At 43.3% G+C, this 25201-nt stretch overlaps 1 protein-coding gene across 1 annotated transcript; it reads left to right on the top strand.

Moving 5' to 3' along the window:
• Positions 1-237: 237 nt before the first annotated feature.
• LOC127653155 (very-long-chain enoyl-CoA reductase-like) lies at positions 238-23488 on the top strand. The gene is made up of 11 exons (XM_052139719.1): positions 238-790; positions 1490-1541; positions 1677-1721; positions 2998-3101; positions 4890-5005; positions 5255-5360; positions 10012-10084; positions 10214-10257; positions 10359-10416; positions 18493-18581; positions 19048-23488. Exons 1-11 carry the CDS (start codon positions 617-619, stop codon positions 19219-19221), a joined length of 1035 nt encoding a protein of 344 aa, XP_051995679.1. The 5' UTR covers positions 238-616; the 3' UTR covers positions 19222-23488.
• The last annotated feature ends 1713 nt before the right edge of the window (positions 23489-25201 follow it).

Here is a 25201-nt window from a genome sequence, read left to right as displayed (position 1 = left end):
GAATGAAACCTAATTGAGAACTCCACTGAGTCACCTGTGCTATGTAATAACAACATCTGAGCAATAACATGGTATAACAACATGGTAAATATGGCAGCTGTATGAATAGACACTGCCATAACCCTAATTGAGTTACTGAGTAGAGGCAGTGAGGTAGCAGGAAGCCATGTCAGCCCGACCTACTATATTGGTTTGAGTCCCACAAGGTCACGAGGCTGGCATTCGACAAAGCAGGCATATAAATTTAGCCTCATGGAAGGCGCGCCGTGGATTATATCTTGGAACTCTCAGATTTCATCTTCAGAGGAGCAGTGGTGATGCATGGAAGGCTGGTTTCTGGGTGGCCACCCCTCAGGTATTAAGAGGTGGGAGATATTTCAATCATACTGCACTCGCTGGCACCACACTTCACTTGAGACTGTATCTATCTCTTGTAATGTTTGCACTGTGCTCAAAGGAGGAGAACATGAAGTGGATTTTGGAATAATTATGATATGAAGAGATTAGGAAGGTTTGAGGAGTATCAGGTTGTGACAACTAGGGAGGAGAACTCTGAAATCTTTCCTCTACGGGCTAAAACACAAGATCCATTGAGCAAGAAGTTTGAGGTGGTGTCATGGATGCATTGGCTTTAGAGGCAAAAGTGGCAAAGAATGAAGGCACACCAGCACCTTCTACCGCGCCATCCAAACCCAGACCAAAACCTCCTAAAAAACCTAAACGGATCGTTTACTTTGAGGTGGAGATCTTAGATGCCAAAACCAAAGAGAAACTACTGCTCCTGGATAAAGTAAGTGGCTTTTAGTATTAGGGTAAATTTTAAAGCTTGAATATTAGCCATTTATAAATTTGCATTGTTGCCCATGATACAAAGGGCATGAGTGTCTTGCAAAGAAAACAGTGTCATGAATGAAGTTGTAGTTGACACAAAATACATTTATTTTATGTTAAGATTGTCTCAGAAGTCTCAGGATGAACATGAAACAGAGAAGTAAAGAAATCATCTGTAATCATCAGCTGTCATTGATGACAGATAGCTACAGTAATGCGACCGTAACTACTGTATTGCACATGCTGTAACATGTAGTAATAAGGTGATCAGTGTCAGCTGGGTTTTGCAGTAGTCATGTTGTTTTTGGAAGATGAGAATGTCCTCTGAGCTTCCAAGAATTCTTGTTAGAGATCCATCGCTTAGCCAAAGCATGTCTAGAATAGAGCAGGGTAAACTATTTATCCCTCGGGAGGAAAACTGCAGTTTTGCAACTGTGAAAATGGTAAAAATAAAAAGAATACAATATATAGTATGAAAAATACAGAAATTAAAGCAATTAAATGAAATAAGAGCATGTAAATAAAATCTCATGTGCCATACAAGCTGACAGTCTGAACAACTGTTATTGTGTTGAGAAGCATAAGGGGAATTGATTTGTTTATAGAACATTCTTGTGGGTGTTGATATGTCCTAGATATGCTGTTTATGTTTCTGCAGGTAGAGCCAACAGCCACTGTTTTGGACATTAAGTCTATGTTCCATAATTCAAGTAAGCTCTTCTCTGTGATAAAGAAACTATAAGGCTGCGAAACCTTTAAATAACTTTACAAGGAATATGATAAGTTAGTGACATTGAAATAATGGCTTTAGCAAAGTCTTACATGTCAGGCTTCAATTTCCACAGATCAACATTGGTATCCTGCCAGACAGTCTTTATGCCTGTTTCCAAGTGAGTTGAACTGTTTGTAACTGTAGAACAGTGTGTGTGTGTGTATATATATATATATATATATATATATATACACCAATGAGTCAAAACATAATGACCACCCATAGGTGAAGCAAATAAAGTTGATCATCTCTTACCACAGGTCTTGGTAGATTAGATGGTAAGCGAACAATCAGTTATCGTAGTCAACGTGTTGAATGCAGGAGAAATGGGCAGAAGTAAAGACCTGAGCGACTTTGACCATGGCCAAATTGTTATGACTACTGGGTTAGAGCATCTCTGAAATGGCAAGGCTTGTGGCATGCTCCCGGTCAGTAGTGGTGAGTTCCTACTGACAGTGGTCCGAGGAGGGACAAATCAAAAACTGGCAAAAGGGTGTTTGGCACCCAAGGCTCATCGATGCACAAGGGCAACAAAGGCTATCCTATCTGGTCCGAACCGACAGAAGGTCTATTGTGACACAAGTCATAGAAAATGTTTATGATAGTTACTGGAAGAATGTGTCACAACACACAGTGCTTCGCACCCTGCTGCATATGTGTAGACGCAGACCTGTCAGATTGCCCATGATGACCCTTGTCCACTGTCGAAAGCATCTACATTGGTCACGTGAGTGTCGGAACTGGACATTGGAGAAGTGGAAGAAGGTTGTCTGGTCTGATGAGTCCCGTTTTCTTTTACATCACGTGCACAGCCTTGTACGTGTACGCCATTTACCTGGGGAAGTGATGGCACCAGGATAAACTGTGGGAAGATGACAAGTTGGTGGAAGGAGTGTGATGCTCTTGGCATTGTTCTGCTGGGAAACCCTGGGTCCGGCCATTCATGTGGACGACAATTTGACACGTGTCACCTACCTTAACATCATTGCAGACCAGGTACACCCCTTCATGGCAATGGTATTCCCTGACAGCAGGGGCTTCTTTCAGCAGGATAATGCGCCCTTTGTTCGGGAATGGTTTTAGGAACATGATGAAGAGTTCAAGATGTTGCCCTGTCTTCCAAATTCCCCAGATCTCAATCAGATTGTGCATCTGTGGGATGTGCTGGACCAACATGTCCGATCCACAGCTGCTCCACACCACAACTCACAGGATTTGAAGGATCTGCTGATAAGGTCACATGAAGGACCAACAGCATATCAGGCAAATTGTCATAATGTTTTGGCTCATCGGGTGTGTGTGTATATATATATATGCCCTTTCATAATTATGAAGAGAGAAGTAAATCATTGAGTACTGAAAGAAAGTGATGATGTGTGTTTGGTTGTTTTCAGAGGGCAAGCCCTTAAGAGATGAGGAGATCCTTCAAGAGCTGCCTGTAGGAACTACTGCAACCTTTTACTTCAGAGACCTGGGAGCCCAGATTTCCTGGGGAACTGTGAGTGTTTCACTGAACATACAAACAACAACTGAAACACACTAATTTTCACATTTAGGCACATGTAAACACAGGCGCATACACAAACACACACATGCATAGCCCATTGTCGGATAATAGCACTTTTTTTCATTTAAAATCTTTTTCATGTCAATAATCATTTCAAGTAAAATGATTTGATGAAAACAATAATAATAAAAAGATTAAATATTTTCTCCTGAAAATATTCACCCTAGCGATCAGCTAGAACAGCCTAGCATAGTAACTATTTAGAATACCCTAGCGACCACAAAGTAATGCACTACCTGTCTGATTTTCTGTCTGTCTGTCTGTACAACCTGTATAACTTTTAAAACTATTTTAAAAAGTGTTTTGTCAAGCCTACATCAAAGTTTTTCATGACAAACTTGACCTATGTCGTTTTTTAATGTATTTAAAATTTGAATAAATAATATTTCCTCCAAGTAATATAAGTTAATTAGCCCAACTGTAGCCTGTTAGCAGTTGCCAAGCAACATAGTAACTTGTTGCAGTAATGCAATCATCACAGGTGTGTTTACTGTCATTTGAACGGCTTTTAAATGTTGGTCATCCAATTAGAATTTAGAGTGGGATCTATCTGTTTTATTATCTTTGTTTAATTTTATAGATGTGTGTTATAGGGTGAAAAGTTAATTGCATCTAGAAAGCACATGTAAAACTTGGGTCAGTGGCTGTACAGTACGTACACAGTCCTGTGGTTCAGTTTTCTCTCACCTCCCCAGTATGCAATCCTCTTTCTCAGTACATGTAATCTCTCTGGCCCCATTCCCCCCAGGTGTTGATTCCATTCACCTCCTATTCACCTTCTGCATGAGTAGCCCTTCATGCCCACCCCATCCTGAGTCCCACAGGGCAGGCAAGATATCAGCACATGGGAGGACTAGGGTCAGAGGCTATGTTGCTTATTAGGACCCATCATTTATTCCTAAAGAACCCTGTGACATGTAGAGCTGTTGCTGTTGACAATCTTTACCACCGTGGTGGTTAAGGGCCAAATCACTGCCAGTGAACGGTGTTGTACGGTGGTTGGAGGTTGGGGGTGCTGGTGTGTGCAAATAATGCGTTTATTGTGGATTTAACTTTAAAAAGTGCATAATTGAACACAAAATAATAAAACAACCCTTTGTAAAATATCACAATATTCCCAGAATGACATAAATATAAAAGGTATTTAATTGCGGGGGGCCTTGGTAGCTCATCAAGTAAAGACGCTGATTACCACACCTGGAGACGCAAGTTCGAATCCAGGGCATGCTGAGTGACTCCAGTCACACCAATTGACTCGGTTGCTAGGGTGGGTGGCGTCACATTGGGTTAACCTCCTCGTGGTCGCTATAACGTGGTTCGCGCTCTTGGTGGGGCACGTGGTGAGTTGTGCATGGATGCCATGGAGAATAGTGTGGGCCTTTAAGTTTCCGTATTGACTGTCTCTGACATGGCGGCAACTGAGATTCGTCTTCCACCAACCGGATTGAGGCGAGTCACTACGCCACCACAAGAAATTAAGAGCAAGTTAGGAATTGGGCATTCAGAAATGGGGAGAATTTTTTTTTATTTGATTATTGTTATAGAGCGCAACAGTCTGGTTCAAATAAATAAATTATGACACCAACAGAATTAATTTGGTTTGAAGATTCGGCCTTGGGTAAAGTATTGAAATCCTCAGGAAAAGAGGAAAAAGGGTAACATATCATTATGAGACTGTTGTCTATCCCTAATTATGTATGTGTGTTTGAATTCTTGCAGGTGTTCTTAATCGAGTGCATTGGACCACTTGTCATATACCTGCTGTTTTATTTTAGACTGCCTTTTATCTATGCTCTCAAGTATGAATTCACCACCAGTAACCATTGGGTTGTGCAGTAAGTATCAGTCCTGATTAAGAATGCTTTTGATCTCAATCTGTTGGATTCAGTCCAAAGACAGTGCGAACAGTGTCTTCTAACACCTGACCTACTGTCTAACCCATATTCTAACCCAGAAGGGTATTTTGGGAATTATGTTGTAATGTGTAAAAAATCTCTCAGGAATAAACTTTGATTTTATGATCTGTTAAACTGAACTTGTTGACCTTGTTGGTCTTTTCATGGGCTTTTGTCTCTTCTCCGCAGTATCGCCTGTTTGTGTCACTCCTTCCATTATGTGAAGCGAATCTTGGAGACAATGTTCGTCCATCGCTTCTGCCATGGCACCATGCCACTGCGCAATATTTTCAAAGTGAGTTTGTATTGCATTTGTGGTTGTTTTGCTTCAGATAAAATATATGTAAGGGATAATCCACGGCTAGGTGTGCATTCAACTATTTTAATGCTAGACGTGGAGGCGAAGAACCACCCGACATGAAATGGATCCCCATGGATTATCCCGCTTATACCACGGTCACTTGACAGGATTGATTTGTAACAACTGTCATTGATATTTACAGCACAAATGTTGACTGTAAGAATAACAATAACAGTTAACTTTATCTATTGTTTGATAGATCTAGTGATTTGTAGTTTTTTGAAGACTAAACACTTTAAAATCTGTCAATTTAAATACTCAATACAGAAATAAGATAGTAATCACATAATTTAGAAGGGTTTGCGCACCTCAGGATATGTAATATTTAATTTCTATTCTTTGTCATTTTCACATTAATGAGGAAAAAGCGCCATTGCTGACGTGGCAGTTGTAAAAGTGGCACTTACTGTTCATGATGAAGAAAAAAACCATCCAAAACATTATACATTTTTGACATGGCTGCATGATTGATTTAATTAAGATGGAAATCGTGATGTGACCATGCAAGATTACAAAACACAAAAGGATACGACTGTGTGACGAGGAGGAGGGCGGGGCGGGGTCTTGAGTGGGCATGGCTGGGCCCCAATCAGGCTAATCAGTCGAGGAGAGGGATAAGGCGAACCAGATGCGGCAGTTCGGGAGAGAGAGATCCACATGCAGCTGCCGTGTATGTGTTTATGTTTGTGTCTTTTTAAGTTTTCATTAAACATTATTTTGACTGTTCAGCTGGTTCCCGCCTCCTCCTTGCCCATTTTTAAGCCTGTTACAGACTGTTATGAAGCAGTCTCCATTCAGAGCTTCAGTCAGCTAGCTATGTGTCATCGTTGGGTGCCCGCTAACGGTTATAGGCGGACATGTGCAGCAATATTAGATGAAGTTCATATTTAAATATGAACTTCATCTATTTAAATAGTTTTGCTTCATCCTGCCGACAGCGAAAGACGCATTTAAACCTGTTTAACCTTCTCTCCCCCTCCGTGCAAAACAGATGAATGTCAAACCAAACATTCCTTACAAGTGCTTTGGGTGAGTAAAACGGGGCTGATGAAAACTGTTGTCTTTTCTGTGTTTCCTGTAGCGCTTCACACATAGGCCTGGGTACGAATTTTTGGCAAGGGGTGATGCAGTTTAGGCAGACAATATACACATCATGCACACACAAAAAGAGTATCAGAGAACCATGTGTTTCCCTGGGGATCATGTACTCATTACACACAAACAAAGTAACATTTTCACCAGCAAATTAAGTCATTCAGTAAGACAGCCAATGCATTAGTTACATTCTACCACATTCGAAAAATGTGTCGTAACAGTGTGAATGAGAAATAACCATGAAACACAATATAATTGTTCAGACAAAATAGCTGTTTAAAATGAACCAGTATGCTAAAATATTAAGCTATTATGAAATGTCCTACATGTTATTTGAAGACCTCAAACGTGGACTTTCGCTCAGCAGTTTTGCTAATAAATGTCTTCATGAGATTTTTAATATCCAAGTGACAGTCCGTTGCTCAGATGAGAATTTAGCATCATCCACAGGGAGACAAAACACGAGAAGACTAAAGTTTTAACCTGTACTTATGTAAATGAATCTGATCTGATAGTTAATCCCAGAGGTCGTTTGAACATAGGCATAAAACTCTTACAATGTGTCATTAGTGATCACAACAGAGTATGAACGGTGATTAAAACTGACTGGAACTACTTGTGCATTAAATGCTTTTAACACACACATTCCAGCCAATCAGAATCGAGTATTCGAACAGACTGGGCATAATTACTTTTAACACATTGATTCCCAGTTTAATGCTCAGAAGACAGCAGCAGACCACTGATGCATGTTAATATAATTTACTAATCCTCATAACATTCCAACCCCATATTTTCTTCTGTGAAGCTTAAAAGATATTTGACAGAATATTTTATCTTTTTACAATTCATTTTAACCAATTATCAATGCAGTTCTCCTAGGTCAAGAATTTCAGAGATGTGTGCAACAGGAAAAATATCACCAAACGAACACATTGGCAAAACATCTCGGTTACGCACGTAACCTCAGTTCTCTGAGACGAAGGGAATTAGACATTGCATTTGCTACCACATATGGAGAGTGCCCTTCCACACCACCTTGTTGAAACCTCTCTACTATAACGGCAATATTCTAATATTGGCTATGGTGTTAGAGTCCCGTCCTTTTAGGTGCGAAGCTGTTCGCTATAAAAGCAGGTGCGCAAACACTATTCCTCAGACTTTTCTTACTGTGGGACAAGGAGTGCATCGCTTGCACCTCAAAAGAACTCTGAGTCTTATAGTGAGGCCAGCATTCGCAATGTCTCGTTCCAAGGTAACCAAGGTTATGTACGTAACCGAGACGTTCCCTTACGACTCAGTCCACTTGACATTGCTTTTGCTAACACATATGGGGAACAGAATCCCATCACACTGCACTACACGACATAACCTTCCAGAGAGGAAGCTTGATGCCACTGCGTCCGACATGAGTATGTCGCAAGTGAGTGACCCTCATGTTGGGCCAAAAGGACCCAACATGAGGACTTCTGAAGAGAGAGTGCTTTGAGAATACCATACAGCTGCAGAAAATATGGCTTGTAAAGACACACAATTTGTCCATGCCCATGAGGAGGCCATGCCTCTAGCTGAGAGTGCTTTAACACCAATTGGGCAAACCTTACCCTGTAACTTGTAAGCCAGGGCATTCGCATCAATAATCCAGAGAAAGTCTTTGCTTGGAGACGGACATTCCTTTTGTGCATCCTTCATAGCACACTAAGAGCAGATCAGACAGGCAGGTGCTCTCAACATATGCCTGTAGCGCCCACACAGGTCATAACAAATGCAAGGATTGTTCCTCCCCCAAATTAAATGGAGGAGGGAAGAAGGCTTGAAGGTGAACAACCTGCGCTCTGAAGGGCGTGGTTATAGCCTTTTCTGGGTTTGACAGTTGCTTTGAAAGACTGGGGCCAAACTCCAGACATGAATTATCAATTGATAGTGCATGTAAGTCACCTACCTGTTTTACTGAGGCCAGAGCCAGCAGTAGTGTGGTCTTAATGGAGAGCATGCACAAATCAACAGAGTCCAAATGCTCGAAGGGGGGCCCTGCGAGTACATTTAGGACCAAAGTTAGGTCCCAAGTCGGAACTGTAGCCAGCCGAGTTGGATTTATGTGAAAGACACATGGCAGAGAACACCATTCCATTTTAGCACATAGAGGCGTCTTGAAGAACGGGGCAGATCTACGGGACATTCATCAAGGTGGGATTGTGTAGGTTCTTCTGGAGAACACTCGATATAGAGTTCTTCGATAATAAAGTATGTATATATAGTATATATATATATATATATATATATATATATATATATATATATATATACACACACACACACACACACACAATATAACAATATACAATTGCTTATAAGGATACACAACTCCTGCCGAAGTGCTGTGGGGAATCAGGATGCTGAAGCGGCCCGTACACCACCGAAGCATCATGTGGTGAGGTGGAAGGATGTTCGCCAGAACACTGCAGGGGAGCAGAGAGTCTTCATGTTGCTGGGAAGATCCCGCCTGCTGACTCATGTAGTCGACGTTTTGAAGGAAGATAATTCTGAGGAATGGTGTTTGCTTTTATAGCAAACAGCTTCGCGCCTAAAAGGAGGGGACTCTAACACCATAGCCAATATTAGAATACTGCCGTTATTGTAGAGAGGTTTCAACTAGGTCATGTGAAGGACACTCCCCATATACGTTAGCAAACGCAATGTCAATATACTGAGTTGTAAGGGAACTAAAACGTCACTGCATGTCGTCATCAGTTCAAAGGTGCTGTCACATTTACCTTCGCACTGCAAAATTCCTTGATTGAAATGGGAATCCGCGCTATCATGAATTTTGAGCGAGGAACTTCGTGTGGCGAAGAATTACCCCTCGCGGATTTCACATGGAGTTCAAGTTTGGTGAACTTTGAGGTGTATTAGCCGCGTTGACCAATAGGAAGCTGCTTAGTTTTGCAGTGACCTCTGTGTGGGCAGTGTTTCGTTCACAGCCACACTGAATATTCACAATGGATAAGAATCATTTTAGCGGCGAGTTTCTTTTTAACATCACTCTCAAAGAGTATAAAGTGCAGCATTAAAATGAGGCTGCTTGACAATTAGTTTTTTCTGGTTTCACACACACTCAATGTCCTCCCATGCCTTCTTTGCCCGCAGAATTTATTTCTGTAATGGTAAATGTGACTGCCTAAACACAATTAGTTTGGGGTGGGGGTGGTGGTGGTGTAGTGGTCTAAAGCACATAACTGGTAATCTGGTAATCAGAAGTTAATTGGTTCGATCCCCACAGACACCACCATTGTATCCTTGAGCAAGGCACTTAACTCCAGGTTGCTCCGGGGGGATTGTCCCTGTAATAAGTGTACTGTAAGTCGCTTTGGATAAAAGTGTCTGCCAAATGCATAAATGTTAAATGTAAATGTAACTACTGAGAAAAATTAAAAACAAAGTCTTTTAGTATATATATTAAAAACGGTCTTTGGTATTTTTTCTTCAACAGAACTGTTCCTATTACTGGTGCTTTGCAGCATGGATGGCTTACTACATCAATCACCCACTCTACACACCACCATGTATGTATTATCTCACTCTTAACTGCCTAGTGCTGTTTTTTTATATTCATGTTATTCATTCATATTTTAGATATATTTTAGATTTTGAACTACTATACTAAATCAATCTTTTAATCTGTTTACATGCAGATTATGGGGACAAGCAGGTGAAAACCGCACTTGGAATATTTCTAGTAAGCACCTGTCTTTCCACTGGGCACAATATTCCTATCATATGTTGTTTCATTTTCTGACTGATCAGCTTTCTTAATATAATGATTTGTGATTTAAACAGTTCTGTCAACTGGGAAACTTCTCGATTCACATTGTACTGCGAAATCTCAAACCACCTGGTAAGCTCTACGAAATAAACAACAAATCGTCTAGATTACGTATGTAACCTCCGTTCCCCGATGGAGGGAACGAGACGTTGTGTCAGAGAAGAGACACTAGGGGTCTCTCTTGAGTGCCGATATCCACCTCTGATCTATGAAAAAAGGCCAATGAGAGTTGGCAGCCGGTATTTGCAAGTCCCGCCCCCGGTCATACGGGTATTTAAGCGGCAAATATGGGAGTTCATTCAGGATTTTTCTGAGGAGCCGGAAATGGTCCGGCCACAACAGTGGCTCGGCTCTGTGACGTGGTGGGGAAGACACAACGTCTCATTCCCTCCATCGGGGAACGGAGGTTACATACGTAACCTAGACGTTCCCCTTCTGTCGCTCTCTCCACGTTGTGTCAGAAGCGACACTAGAGTCCACTTATAAAGTGCCATGCGCTGAGCGTGTCGTGAACTGCTGATACAGGAGCGAGCAGGTATTCTTACGTGCAGGACGACCAACTGTATCAGACTGCACGTACCCTTCCCCAATTCCCCATTCAAGCCATCAGAATCCTTATCGTTGCCCTGGAGGGGGGAACAAGGTGATGGCTGCCAACCTGGGAACGGGCCAGCCTGGCTGGGCCTCTTTTCTCTCTATGTTTCTCGCATAGAGCAACTATGGCCGGGGCCCTTACACGCATTGAGGGAAGGGGGTCTTAGCCCTTCTTTCAGGGGGAGAAGACCCTGCGGAGGCCACACCTACCCGGCAGGGGAGGCAAAGAGTGGCAAATGCATCACATGGCCTAACAGGAGCTATGTGGAAAAGTTGGTGCGGTGGTAGATCCAGCCTCATAGAGGGGGGAAGCATACAGCATGGCAACCGAGGCAGCTGTAACTGCCTAAGGGAGACACGGGAGTCAGCTCGTGAGGGGACAGTACCGTGGAATTACACACAGGGGGAGTCCGAGCAGGAGCACCTATTCACCTGTGGAGCACCTATTCCAGTACAGGGTAGCTTTGGGTACCCGTAGTGGCTTGGGTCGGCGAGTTGCTCCGCTGAACTGCGGACCCAAAAGGGCTAGGGAGGAGTCAACCAGCGACCCGAAGATGGGGTCTCCTGGGAACGAAGGCGCACTATTTTACCTCGGCCGAGGGAAAGGGCGCTTGGCGCAAGCAATTCACCCGGCCAGAACGTCAGTGTGTTACCGAGTTCTACGGGCTCGGACCTGAGAAAACACGGGATGATACTGACTCAACACAGAGATTGTAAAATCTCGAGAAAGTGTTAGGTGTTGCCCACCCTGCTGCTCTGCAGATGTCTGCTTGGGAGGTGCCCCTGGCCAGTGCCCATGAGGATGCAACACCCCTGGTGGAGTGAGCTCGGACCCGCAAGGGGGGGGGCACGGCCTGGGTGTGATAAGCCAATGAAATGGCGTCGACAACCCAGTGGGCAAACCTCTGTTTGGAGACAGCGTTCCCTTTCCGCTGTCCCCCAAAGCAGACAAAGAGCTGCTCAGAGTGTCTAGTGCTCTGCATGCGGTCCAGATAGATATGCAAAGCAGGTACTGGACACAGCAACGAAAGGGTTGGGTCTGCCTCCTCCCAGGGCAGCGCTTGCAGGTTCACTACCTGATCCCTGAAAGGTGTGGTAGGAACCTTGGGCACATATCCCGGTCGCGGTCTTAGGATCACGTATGTGTCTGCCGGACCGAACTCCAGGCAAGTGTCGCTAACAGAGAACGCTTGCAGGTCCCCGACCCTCTTGATGGAGGCAAGCGCGATCAGCAGGGCAGTCTTGAGAGAGAGGGCCCTGAGTCCAGCTGAATCTAGCGGCTCGAAGGGGAGTCTCCGGAGGCCCATGAGGACGACCGAGAGATCCCAGGAGGGAAATAGGTTAGGCCGGGAGGGAGTTAGCCTCCAGGCACCTTTGACGAACCTGACAATTAAGTCGTGCTTACCAAGAGACTTGCCGTCTATCGTGTCATGGTGAGCCGCGATTGCGGTGACATACACCTTGAGGGTGGAGGGGGACAGCCTCCTCTCCAGCCTCTCCTGAAGAAACACGAGCACTGACCTAACCGCGCACTTCTGTGGGTCTTAGGCTCGGGAAGAACACCAGTTCGCGAACAGACGCCACTTTAGGGCGTAAAGATGCCTGGTCGAGGGTGCTCTGGCTTGGTTGATAGTATCTATGACGGTCGGTGGTAGGCCGGCTAGATCTTCCACATCCCGTCCAGGGGCCAGACGTGGAGGTTCCAGAGGTCTGGGTGCGGGTGCCAGAGCATGCCCCGTCCCTGAGAAAGAAGGTCCTTCCTCAGGGGAATTCGCCAGGGAGGGGCTGTCGCGAGGAGCGTGAGGTCCGAGAACCAAGTCCGGGTGGGCCAGTAGGGGGCCAGTAGAATGACTTGCTCTTCGTCCTCCCTGACCTTGCATAGCACCTGTGCAAGAAGGCTCACTGGGGAAAATGCGTACTTGCGCAGCCCCATGGGCCAGCTGTGTGCCAGCGCATCTCCCCCGAGGGGAGCCTCTGTCTGGGCATACCAGAGCGGGCAGTGGGAGGTTTCTTGGGAGGCAAACAGGTCTACCTGGGCCTTGCCGAACCAGTCCCAGATCAGCTGGACCTACTGGGGGTGGAGCCTCCACTCTCCGCTGGGCAAGCTTTGTCTTGACAGCACGTCAGCTATCACATTGAGGTTTCCGGGGATGTGAGTGGCGCGCAGTGACTTGAGTCACTGCTGACTCCAAAGGAGGAGACGACGGGCGAGCTGTGACATGTGGAGAGAGCGTACTCCGCCTTGGCGATTTATGTAGGCTACCACTGTGGTGCTGTCTGTCCTGACTAAGACGTGTTTGTCTCGAATTAACGGGAGAAACTTCCTCAGGGCAAAGAGAACAGCCAGCAGCTCTAGGCAGTTGATGTGCCAACACAGCGGGGCCCGGTTCCAGCTGCGTGCCCATTGCATATGGCGCCCCAGCCCAATTTGGAGGCGTCGGTTGTGACCAGAACGCGTCGGGACACCTGCTGCAAGGGTACCCCTGCCCGTAGAAAGCAGAGGTCTGTCCAGGGTTTGAGGGTTTGGCAGCAGGCGGTGGTAACTTTCATATTGTGCGTGCCGCGGCGCCATGCTCGTCTCGGGACTTGAGTCTGGAGCCAGTGCTGAAGTGGTCTCATATGCATCAACCCCAGCGTCGCGGCCGCCGCGGAGGATGCCATATGCCCCAGGAGCTGTTGGAATCATTTTAGCAGGACCACGGTACCTGGCTTGAGGGAAGTGAGGCATTTCAGCACCGACTGAGCACGCTCGTTGGAGAGACGTGCTGTCATTGAGACTGAGTCTAACTCCAAACCGAGAAAAGAGATGTTCTGGACTGGGGTGAGCTTGCTCTTTTCCCAGTTGACCCGAAGCCCCAAACGGCTGAGGTGCCTGAGCACCTGGTCTCTGTGCACGCATAGTAACTCTCGCGAGGGGGCCAGGATGAGCCAGTCGTCGAGGTAATTGAGTATGCGTATACCGGCTTCTCGGAGCGGGGCAAGAGCTGCCTCTGCGAACTTCGTGAAGACGCGAGGGGACAGAGACAGGCCGAAGGGGAGGACTTTGTACCGATACGCCTGGTTGTCGAACGCGAACCGTAGAAAGGGTCGATGTCGAGGGCGAATTGAGATGTGGAAGTACACGTCCTTCAGGTCTACCGCTGCGAACCAATCTAGATGCTGGACGGCGGATAGAATTTGTTTCTGGCTGAGCATTTTGAACGGGAGTTTGGACAGGGTCCGATTGAAAACTCGCAGGTCCAAGATCAGTTGTAAGCCGCCGCCTTTCTTGGGTACAATGAAGTAAGGGCTGTAGAAACCCTTCTTTGTTTTGGTTGGAGGGACAGGCTCTATCGCGTCCTTGATTAGAAGGGAGGCGATTTCTTCGCGCAGGGACTGGGCATGTTCGCCGTGTACTGTGGAAAAATGAACGCCCACAAAGGGGGGCGGAGGCCTGGCAAACTGAATTGCGTAACAGAGTCAAATGGTCCGGTGCAGCCAGCGTGACGGGCTGGGCAGTGAAAGCCACGCCTCTAAGCTCCGTGCTAGGGGCACCAAGTGGACAAGTTTTTTGGACGTACCCGGCGGGTACATTCTCCTCCCGGCCCTCCACCGGGGGACGGAGCGGTCTTACCACCTCCGGAGCTAACATCTTGGACTCTGGGTGGGCTGTCTCAGGAGCGCCTGGGAGCCTTCCGGGTCCTCGAGGGGGTCCGTGAGACAGGGGGCGTGCGCTTCCCGCGGTTGGCTTGATGCTGGGGCTGAGAGCTGGGCCCGGGTTGAGGCAGAGCAGAAGGTTTCTTGGCCGCGGGAGGACGCCTTCGGCAAGATGATGGGGCATGGGCTGTAGCGGCAGGTTTGCGGCGAGGCATGATGTGAGAGATGGCCTCCGTCTGCTTCTTCACCAGGGAGAACTGCTGGGCAAAGTCCTCGACGGTCAAGTCAAGTCAATTTTATTTGTATAGCGCCTTTCACAACACACATCGTTTCAAAGCAGCTTTATAGAATATCAGCATTAACAGATGATAAAACTGTAATGTCTATAAAGTCGATTAATCATCATTGTGTAATTTAGATAAAATATGATTTTTAATAGTGTTTAAAAATAATTAAATAATTAATTGTATTAATAACCCCAGTGAGCAAGCTGTAGGCGACTGTGGCAAGGAACACAAAACTCCATAAGATGTAGATTTTTTGGAGAAAGATAACCTTGGGAGAAACCAGACTCACTGTGGGGGCCAGTTCCCCTCTGGCTAACATTATGAATGTAATGTAAATATTAATTATGTACAGGTAAAATCATGGTTTAAAATGATTAAACTAAGTGTTAAGGGTCAGTGATTAAACATCAATTGTGTTTGAACTGTAAGATTAATGACCAAAGTCTTTGAAGTCCATCTAGATCAACTGCAGAAGTTCACATAGATGCAATTGTCCTTGCCAATTGGCTGACGAAGGCCTTTGTTGGTAATAGTTTGTCTACGCATTTCATTTCAAGATCGTGGTCCATAAATAGACCGAGGTGATGCAGGTTGGAGTTGGCATCATTTCCTCTGAGGTCCGTCATAATAGACTGAAGTGATGTTTGGCTGGCACCGGCTGCATTTAGTCATCATCATTCTGCGACATGTAGCAGTGGAGTCCAACATGAAGCAGGAATGGTGCTGGATCCAGCCGGTTCTGGTGACCTCAGGATAGGAGTCCCGAGGTTGAGACAGGGAAACAAATAAAAAGATGTAAGCAGAGTTCGAGATCATGCTCAATGTTTCTGGTTTCTGGTTCCGGCAGACCCAACTAAAGCAACCTAATTGTGGGTTGGAGGATAAATTAGGTGTATGCCTGGCTAAATAGATGAGTCTTTAGTCTAGACTTAAACTGAGAGAGTGTGTCTGCATCTCGAACAGTGTTTGGGAGACTATTCCATAGTTTAGGAGCCAAATATGAAAAGGATCTTCCTCCTTTAGTGGATTTTGATATTCTAGGATCTATTAATAGGCCAGAATTTTGCGATCTTAATGAACGTGTTGGAATATAGCGTGGTAGAAGATCACTTAAGTAGCTAGGCTATTCAAAGCTTTGTACGTAGTTAACAGAATTTTAAAATCAATACGGAATTTAACAGGTAGCCAATGTAACGATGATAAAATGGGGCTAATATGATCATATTTCTTGGTTCTCGTCAGCACTCTGGCTGCTGCATTTTGAACCAATTGAAGTTTATTTATTGATCTTGCTGGACATCCTCCCAGTAATGCATTACAATAATCTAGTCTTGAGGTCATGAACGCATGAATTAGTTTTTCGGCATCAGCAACCGAGAGCATATGCCTTAATTTAGCAATATTTCTTAGGTGGAAGAATGCTGTTCTACAAACATTTGTAATTTGATTTTCAAAGGACAGATTGGTATCAAATATAACACCTAAGTTCTTCGCTGTTGAAGATGATGTAACAGTACATCCATCTAGAGTCAAATTATATTTTAGTGGCTTATTTTTAGAGTTTTTGGTCCAATAATTAGAACCTCTGTTTTGTCAGAATTGAGTAGAAGGAAATTTCTGGCCATCCAATCTTTTATTTCATTGATACACTCTGCTAATTTTGAGAATTGTAAAATCTCATCAGGTTTTGAAGAAATATAAAGTTGTGTATCGTCAGCATAGCAGTGGAAACTTATTCCACAATTCCTGATAATATCTCCCAGGGGAAGCATATACATGGAGAAAAGCAGAGGCCCTAAAACTGATCCCTGTGGCACTCCATATTTTACTTTTGTTTGGTTTGACAATTCCTCATTTACATAGACAAAGTGGTAGCGGTCTGCTAAATATGACCTAAACCATGCTAATGCCACTCCACATATTCCAACATAATTCTCCAGCCTATTCAAGAGAATGTTGTGATCTATCATGTCGAATGCAGCACTAAGATCTAAAAGCACTAGAAGAGAAATGCAGCCGCGATCAGATGATAAGAGCAAGTCATTTGTAACTCTGATAAGTGCAGTCTCTGTACTGTGATGAGGCCTAAATCCTGATTGAAATTCTTCATATATACTATTTCTCTGTAGAAATGAACATATTTGGGAGGATACTACCTTTTCTAGTATTTTTGACATAAACAGGAGATTTGAAATCGGTCTATAATTAGCAAGTTCTCCAGGATCAAGTTGTGGCTTCTTAATTAGCGGTTTGATAATTGCCATTTTAAAGTTTCTTGGGACATGTCCTAAGCATAGCGAGGAGTCAATGATATTAAGAAGAGGTTCTGATATTACAGGAAATACCACTTTTAAGAGCTTAGTTGGTATAGGATCTAACAAACAAGTGTGGCTTTTGATGTTTTGATAAGTTTTGTTAGCTCTTCATGACCTATGATAGCGAAGGATTGAAGTTGCACATGAGGGAAATTATTCGACACTGTTTTCTGAAGTGCTATGACAGATGATTGCATAATTCCAATTTTATTTCTGATTATTTCAATTTTATCTGTAAAGAAATTCATGAAGTCATTACTCTTGAGCTGTAACGTAATATCTGGTTCGGTGTCGCCGAAGAGGCCAAACTTGGAGACAGGAGCCTTGAGGAAGCGAGTCTTGTCTGCTTCACGCATCTCGACCATGTTAAGCCATTGTTGACGCTCCTGGACCACGAGCATGGCCATCACCTGCCCGAGCGCCTGCGCTGTGACCTTCATCGCTCTCAGGGAGAGGTCGGTCGCTGAGCGCAGTTCCTGCAGCGTGTCGGGATCAGGACCACCCCCGTGCATGTTTCATAGTGCCTTGGCTTGATGGACCTACAGGAGAGCCATGGCATGCAGGGCGGAAGCGGCGCGTCCGGTGGCGCTGTAGGCCTTTGCGGTCAGCAAGGATGTTGCAAGCCGCGACCGCAACGTTGTCATGGTCATGTTCTCGCAGTGAGAACAGGAACCATCCACAAACGCAGCCTCGGTGTGATCGCTACCCAGACACACGAGACAACACCTCAACACTAGAGAGAGCACTCTACTGCATCCAGGAACAACACAGGGGCGGAAAGGCATCTTTATAAAGACGCGTCCTTAAAAGGACGTTCAACACCACTGTGTTTTGCTCTTTTAGAGGAAATTACTCTTTTAAATAAAATCACTCTTTTATGAAAAAAACTCGTGAGAGTTTTTAATCTGCAACTATCGATGCGCCCAGGGGCAGGAATGCACAGCCGTGCAAACAGGAGAAAGCTGCTGTTGTGCGCTGTAGAATTCAACAGCATGAGGAAGGAATGTCAGGAATGTCAGGAACTCGGTTTGTAACACGCAGCAACTGCAGACAGGACCATCGGCTCCGAGTAAATTTTCTGAATGAACTCCCGTATTTGCGCCGCTTAAATACCCGTATGTCCGGGGGCAGGACATGCAAATACCGGCTGCCAACTCTCATTGGCCTTTTTTCATAGATCAGAGGTGGATATCGGCGCTCAAGAGAGACCCCTAGTGTCGCTTCTCTGACACAATGTGGAGAGAGCGACAGAAGGGGAACTTGAGTCAAAAGACATTGGTTTTGGTAAAATAAAAATGTACTTGTTTTCTATGAAGGTTCCAAGATGAAGAAGATTCCATATCCAACCAAGAATCCATTTACGTGGATATTTGCACTTGTAACATGCCCAAACTATACATATGAGGTAAGATGCAGTCTGAGTGGTTGCAATTAGAGTAGCACTGATTTAATTAATGCAATCTTAAGGGTAGTTCGCCCAGGATGCGTTATTGTGTCCTATCTAACTGTTGTGTTGCATGTTCTATATATTTTTATTATGTTTTTGAAACACTTTATTTACATTTATAGAATACTTTTATTGAATTTCTAAATACAATTAGGTAAACTGCAGATAATGTTTTTGGTTACATTTTTATTTTATTTTATGGGTGGTTTGTAGAATGTTTTTAGAACGTTGTGACCAAACTGGAACCAAAATACAACATTGTGAAATGTAAAAACTCTGACTTTTATTTTTGAATACAAGGATGCGTTCAGTGTGAACACCCCTTTACAAAAATGACATTCTGACCCCTACTGGCCACAGAGAGTGAATAACAGACAGTAATACAATGGATTGAATATGTAATTTAATCCATTTCTTTCTTCAGGTGGGATCTTGGCTTGGATTCACGCTGATGACTCAGTGTGTCCCTGTGTTGTTCTTCACTGTAGTGGGATTCATACAGATGACCGTTTGGGCCAAAGGGAAACATCGCAGCTACCTGAAAGAGTTCAAAGAGTATCCCACACTGCGCTCCCCTATCTTCCCGTTCATTCTATAACAGGACAAAACGACACAGAAAATCCCAAATACTCATTAATCCCAGTCAGTGGACATTATGGCATCTCAAAGTGAATTGCAAAGACTGCATGTAGGATTTGGAGGTGAACATTCTCCATCGGGGCACTGAATATTTATTAAAGCGCAACCTTATGTGGTTGGGTTTAAAAACTGAGCAAGAATTACAAATAAAAATATTGCTGCAAGCAGCGATGATGGGCCCAAGCACCATGGGTCATCTTTCCACCTGTTGGCTTTAGGAAAACAATGCAAGGTGGACACATGCATTTGGCATTTGACGTTATTCTAAACCATTTTTAAGCAATTTGGGTAAATATAAGAGAACTATTTTAAAGTCTGTTGTAAGAGCCACACTTCCTGCTGCCAGGTGGTGGTGCTATTTAAATCCCACACTGCACACAGAAGATAGGAGACACTTCTTGTTTCCCATGTTTCGCCATTAATTTAATACCTCACCTTGGCAACATTGTTCTATATTTCAAAATTTGCTTGCAATGTCTTGGCATAATGTTGTCTAAATGTGGTGACAGTTTCATGATTTCGCTAGGAGGAGTATTTAAAAATTCAGAGACTGCAATATTAAAAAAATGCTAAATGGCTGACATCCTGTTGGGCAGAGCTAGTAATTATAATTCTGAAAGTTGCCCAGCTTAATGAGAACTATATATGTACTAATTTTGGTGACTGTTGGTGAAATGGGGGTGCTACAGATGCCGTCATACATGCCCATTTTAAACTAGTTAACTGTCACTGGCTAACAGGTGAGCCGTTTGAATGTGGCTATAAAACAAATGCTTTGTTTTATATCAAAAACTTCATCAATGTTCACAAACTTGGTATCAAATTAAAGCTTAAAAACTCAACTTTCATCTTCTACGGTCTATTTTGCAATTAGAACATTGCAGTGAAAACATATTTTAAAATGTTTCATATTCTCTGCTTATGATCCGATCCAATGATTGAAGAAAAAACAGCATGCATTTTATTGTGAGTATCCACTAATGAAAATGCATTAACCGCTTCAGATTGGTTAAGTAACATCATTACCTTCTAGTTGAAGTTCTGTTAATATTTTTGCATCTGTGATTATTTGGCAGCTTTAAACACCTGAAATGTCCACTAACATTATGCCAAATTGGGCCAGCGTACCCATCTCTCTCTCTCCTCCCTCCCTTTCTCCCTCTCCTCCCTCCCTTTCTCCTTACCCTCGTTCTGTTCATATTCCCAGAAGACATTCTGCAGTGCAGTGGCCGAGGCACCGCACCAACACTCCCTCTCAAGAAATGGGGGAGGAGTAAGTCACAGGCCCGGTGACTCCCCAGCCTGAGTTTGGTGATGGGGCTATGTGGCGAGCAGGACGTGGCCGAGCGGCATTGGGGCAAAGCGAGGCCAGAGAAATAATTGGTAAATGAGTTCCACCTGTGCGCCACACCGGTTTCACATTCCAGGCAGGAGTGGCGGGAGTATTTAAGAAGAGAAGAGAGCGGCAGATGTTACAATTAAATTTTTAATTGTTACACTTCATTGCTAACTGATTAATTTGACCTTTTTTCCTATAATTTTAAAATAAGTATTTATTGAAAAAATATGTAGATCTGAAGATTATATTGTAATTAAGTAATTTACCATTTTTATATATCCTTAAAATTTCTTTCAATTAAATGAAAAAATTGAATTAAATGCATTAGGTTGGTCTAAGTAGAGTTTAATATGAGCACAGAAGTCAATTAGCCTTGTAATTTCATTGCAATTATGTGGCAATCGATCTCAATTTCTTTTATTGTTGCATTTTTTCTCTGTTTTCTGCCAAAATGAATGAAGTGGATTTACATTTAGTCTGCATTCATTTTTCATATGCACAACTGTTTAAATATCCTTTAATAATGACATAAATTAGGTTAGGCTACTGCATGTCCTACCATAGAATAATCATTAAAAGTTCAAATTACCAACTGGTAACCGACAAGAACTTTTGTTCCTCGATGTTGCCACAATGTTGTAATGATGGACTGGCACAGTTCCAAACAGGGCCGGACCTAGGGTTTGTTGGCCCTAAACAATAATAGTGTATGGGGCCCTACAGGTTTCTAGAAAATTCTAGTTAATTTAGAAAAAAAATACGAAATGCAACATACTACGTTTCATTGATACGGTTGTGTGTTTTGTTGATTAGAGTAATTGATGGGCAAAAAATTAAATAAATGGGGGTGGTGTGTGGGGCCCCGAACCAATCACGGGGCCATAAACAAATGTTTAGGTTGTTTATTGGTTCGGGGCGGCCCTGGTTCCAAAGTTACATTGTGGCTATGAATATAGGAATTTCATTTTTCTGGTTGTCTGGTTATCAGTTACGTTGCCACGATGAAAGTTTAGTCATCAAGTTAGGTAATGCAAGAAAACTTATCTAAGGTTAAAAAAGATATTCAATAAATCTGTAAACTAAAAACACAAATGAGGATTCAATAATTATGCCTGTTGCAGTTATTACATTGTCAGATATTTAAATCTGACATAGGGCCATATACAAACAAATACAAGTAGAGTTCATATATTTGAGCATTTATATACACATTTAAATTCCACAAGTGTTTATAAAATATGTTAGGCCCCTACATATATGACATTTTTCATTTTTGTCATATTGTCTATACTGTATATTACATATAGCCTATCTATTTAATTTACCTTTTGTATATCAGTAAAAACATTTATGAACATTTACTTTCAGCATATCTAACCATTTTCAGATTTGTAGCCTACTGTATTAATAGCACTTCAAATTCTAATCGCATTGTATTTCACAACTAATGGGGATTTTACATGAATGTTAGAGATTCTTTGGATAAACAGGTTTTTGGGTCTCATTCGCAGCACGCAGGGTAAAGATTAAGCGCTAGCTGTGATGTATGTTTGCTGTCTGCGGACCCATGAAAGTATAGATGGATTTTTATTGGAACGGTCTAGAAGGGACCCCCCTTTGTCAAATTCTCGCACATGTGCTGTTATGTATAGTCTAAGTCTGTGTATCTGTTTTCATCAGTTAACTGTTTATCAAAAGAACAACATGTACATTTAAAGACCAACTTCAGATGGCTAGCAAAATAACAAGGGCATCCTCGTGAAATACAGTGTTTGAAGTCACACAGCAATGATGAGCACTAGTAAAAGATCATATTAAATGGTCTGCTTTGATAAAAAGTCATTCTTGTGATCAATTCAAGCTCTAAAATAAATATTTAACATAATAAATTTGATAACTTCATGTCTGTAACGCTGGGAAGAAGTCAAGAGAGCTGGATCTAGGTGCAGCTAAGGATTTTTATGAAAATAAACAAATATAAATAACTGGTAGACACAGGAACAAATAAAACATCCAAGATGGGAAACAAGAACATAAACAGGAGTAAACATCTACAAAGGGCACTGGTTAAACATGGGAGGTCAAACACATGCAACAACTGACAACAAAAGATCAAACAACAGGGTTTAAATACACAAAGGATAATGACTAAATGAAACACAGGTGAGGACAATGAAGGACAGTTGGCAGAGATGAGAGCAGGGAATTATGGGAAGTGTAGTCCGGGAACAGATGACAGGGGAGAAACACAGGCCAGACAACAGTGAATCGTGACAATCTCTTTGTGTGCTAATGTTAGTCATGAGATATTGTAAGTCTGTGGAGAAGTACATCAATCAGTGCTGGTAAAAAGAGTCTGACTGGGTGGTCTAGTGGTAATTAATTTGCCCATTGCATAAGTGGTTAAATGTTTTAATCTGTCCATATGAAACTTTATATTTTAATTAACAAAGATTGCATCCGCACCTTAGTGGATGTTTATCTTGATTGGGGAAACCTTTTTTGCATTTTTTTAAGGGATTCGAGGGGTGATGGTATACTTTGTATAAGCTGCATGATGAAGAGAGACACTTAAACACCTGTTACATCTTTCATCTCCATCTCTAGTTCCATCCAGGGTTGGAAATGACAAAAAAATCCCCCTGCAATCTGATATAGTTCTAAATGAATATATCCATTACATTCTTCATTTGAATTTTCACTGAACATTATTTATTTCGTGCCATCCGTCATGCAGATATCGCTGAGTCAGTGGTGGATGCTCGCACCATAAACGCACACAGACAGGCACTCCATTTCTCACAATTTACATCAGTTCGGTGTCATGCTCATGCACTAAAATGATCAAATACTACAATGTAGTTAATAATAATATTACCAAAAATAATATCTGGATGTGTTAAATAGCCTTGATGTTAAATAAAGTGTTATTAATAAAATCATAATTTTAAAGAACTTTAACCACTTCATATTTCTGACTAATGTTCTTTGTTTTATTAAACTGGCTTGAAGGAGTTTTTTTTATAAGCTCCTCATTCCAAATCCGGAGAAATGCGATCATCTACATCTTCTGTGTCTGTGCATTTGTTTTGTGGACTATTCATTTAATAGCCAAAACATCTGGAAATATGTGAATGAGAAAAAATATTTTAGTAACAATGCACATTATGCAATGCCCCCAATGAGTTTATTATAATGCAACAAATATGTTTTTTTATTTTAAAACGTGTTAAAATGTAATGCATATAAAATGGTAACACCCCTTAGCTTGTTAAAAGATGATTGTTTCATACTGGCTATTTATACACCACTAAACACGTTAAAAATGGCAAAGCATTTTACACACATTAAATCTACTAATCCACTGATTCTTGAGATAAAGGACAAAACAAGTTTAAAATCACAGTTTCACTGTCTGTAACTCACTTGACTTTGTGTCAATGTAGTGACACTATGGGTCACCCTTGGGAGCTGAAAACACCTCTGATCTTTGAGAAAAAGCCAATGGGAACTGGCGAGTGGAATTTGCATGCCACTCCCCCGGACATTCGGGTATAAAAGGAGCTGGCACGCAACCACTCATTCAGATTTTTTGTCAGAGCTGAGAGCTGAGCTAATCTTACTCTAAAAGAGTTTATTTCCTTCTAAAAGTGTGGCACTCACGGAGAGCATCTTTTAAAAGATGCCTTCCGTTCGTTTATAATTCCTGGTTGCAGTCATTACCTCTCCGCTTCCAATGGCCACAATTGCTGCCTCACCTGCTGGGGCGCTGCCCATGTGGAGACAGCGTTCGTGGATGGGTCATGCTCTCACTTTCCTCCCTCAAAGGGAAAGCCACCCCAGCAGCTCCCCACCGTGGTCCTTCTACCTACAGGTTTGAGGCCACGTTGGTTAACACTGGGAGCGATTTGGGGATTCCAATGGGAGCCACTCCACAGGGTAACCCCCCACGGACCTCCCATTCCCCAGCACGCTCGTTTGCACCGGTCGAGTTCTGCGACGAGTCCCCGAGCTCATCTCAGGACAAGTTCGCAATCTCATTTGGGGCTCGTGAAGTGGATGAGCTCTCGATTGCATCATCGGAGAGCGGGCTGGTTCAGTCTGATGGCGAGGACTCGACATGGCTCCCACCTTCGGGTGCCGTCACCCCGTCGCAGGCAGACGCAGAGATGATGGCCATGCTTTCCCGGGCAGCTGCAAGCGTCGGGCTGGAGCGGAACCCTCTACCCCTCCCTGAACCCTTGTGGCTTGATTGGTTCCTGGAGGTGCATGAACAGCTCACAAATTTACGGCGGGAACCTTTTACTACCCGGACCTGATCTCTGAGCTCCTCCGCACTCACTACCCTCAATGGTGGGGCTGCCAATGGGTACTCTGCGATTCCTCAGGTGGATAAGGCGATTGCAGCACTTGTACCCATTCAAGGCCTGACTGGCGACTAAGGCCTACAGTGCCACTGGACAGGCCACCTGCATCCTGCACGCCATGTCTCTCCTGCAAGTGCACCAAGCTAATATTCTAAAACCGTTTTTGTATTGTCTTATCAATTATTAACTCTTCTGCTGTAAGAATGTAATGCATTTTAATTATCTGAATATTT

The sequence above is a fragment of the Xyrauchen texanus genome, chromosome 12 (genome assembly GCF_025860055.1).
Source record: "Xyrauchen texanus isolate HMW12.3.18 chromosome 12, RBS_HiC_50CHRs, whole genome shotgun sequence".
In the NCBI taxonomy this organism is placed as follows: domain Eukaryota; kingdom Metazoa; phylum Chordata; class Actinopteri; order Cypriniformes; family Catostomidae; genus Xyrauchen; species Xyrauchen texanus.
This window is presented reverse-complemented; position numbering and strand designations above follow the sequence as displayed.

What these genes read in the sequence shown, in the direction of transcription:
- LOC127653155 (XM_052139719.1), top strand. Translation starts at nt 617, where the DNA reads ATGGATGCATTGGCTTTAGAGGCAAAAGTGGCAAAGAATGAAGGCACA. An exon ending in GTCTATGTTCCATAATTCAA is followed by an intron (nt 1,542 to 1,676) that starts GTAAGCTCTTCT and finishes CAATTTCCACAG; the next exon opens with ATCAACATTGGTATCCTGCC. An exon ending in CACTGCGCAATATTTTCAAA is followed by an intron (nt 5,361 to 10,011) that starts GTGAGTTTGTAT and finishes TTTCTTCAACAG; the next exon opens with AACTGTTCCTATTACTGGTG.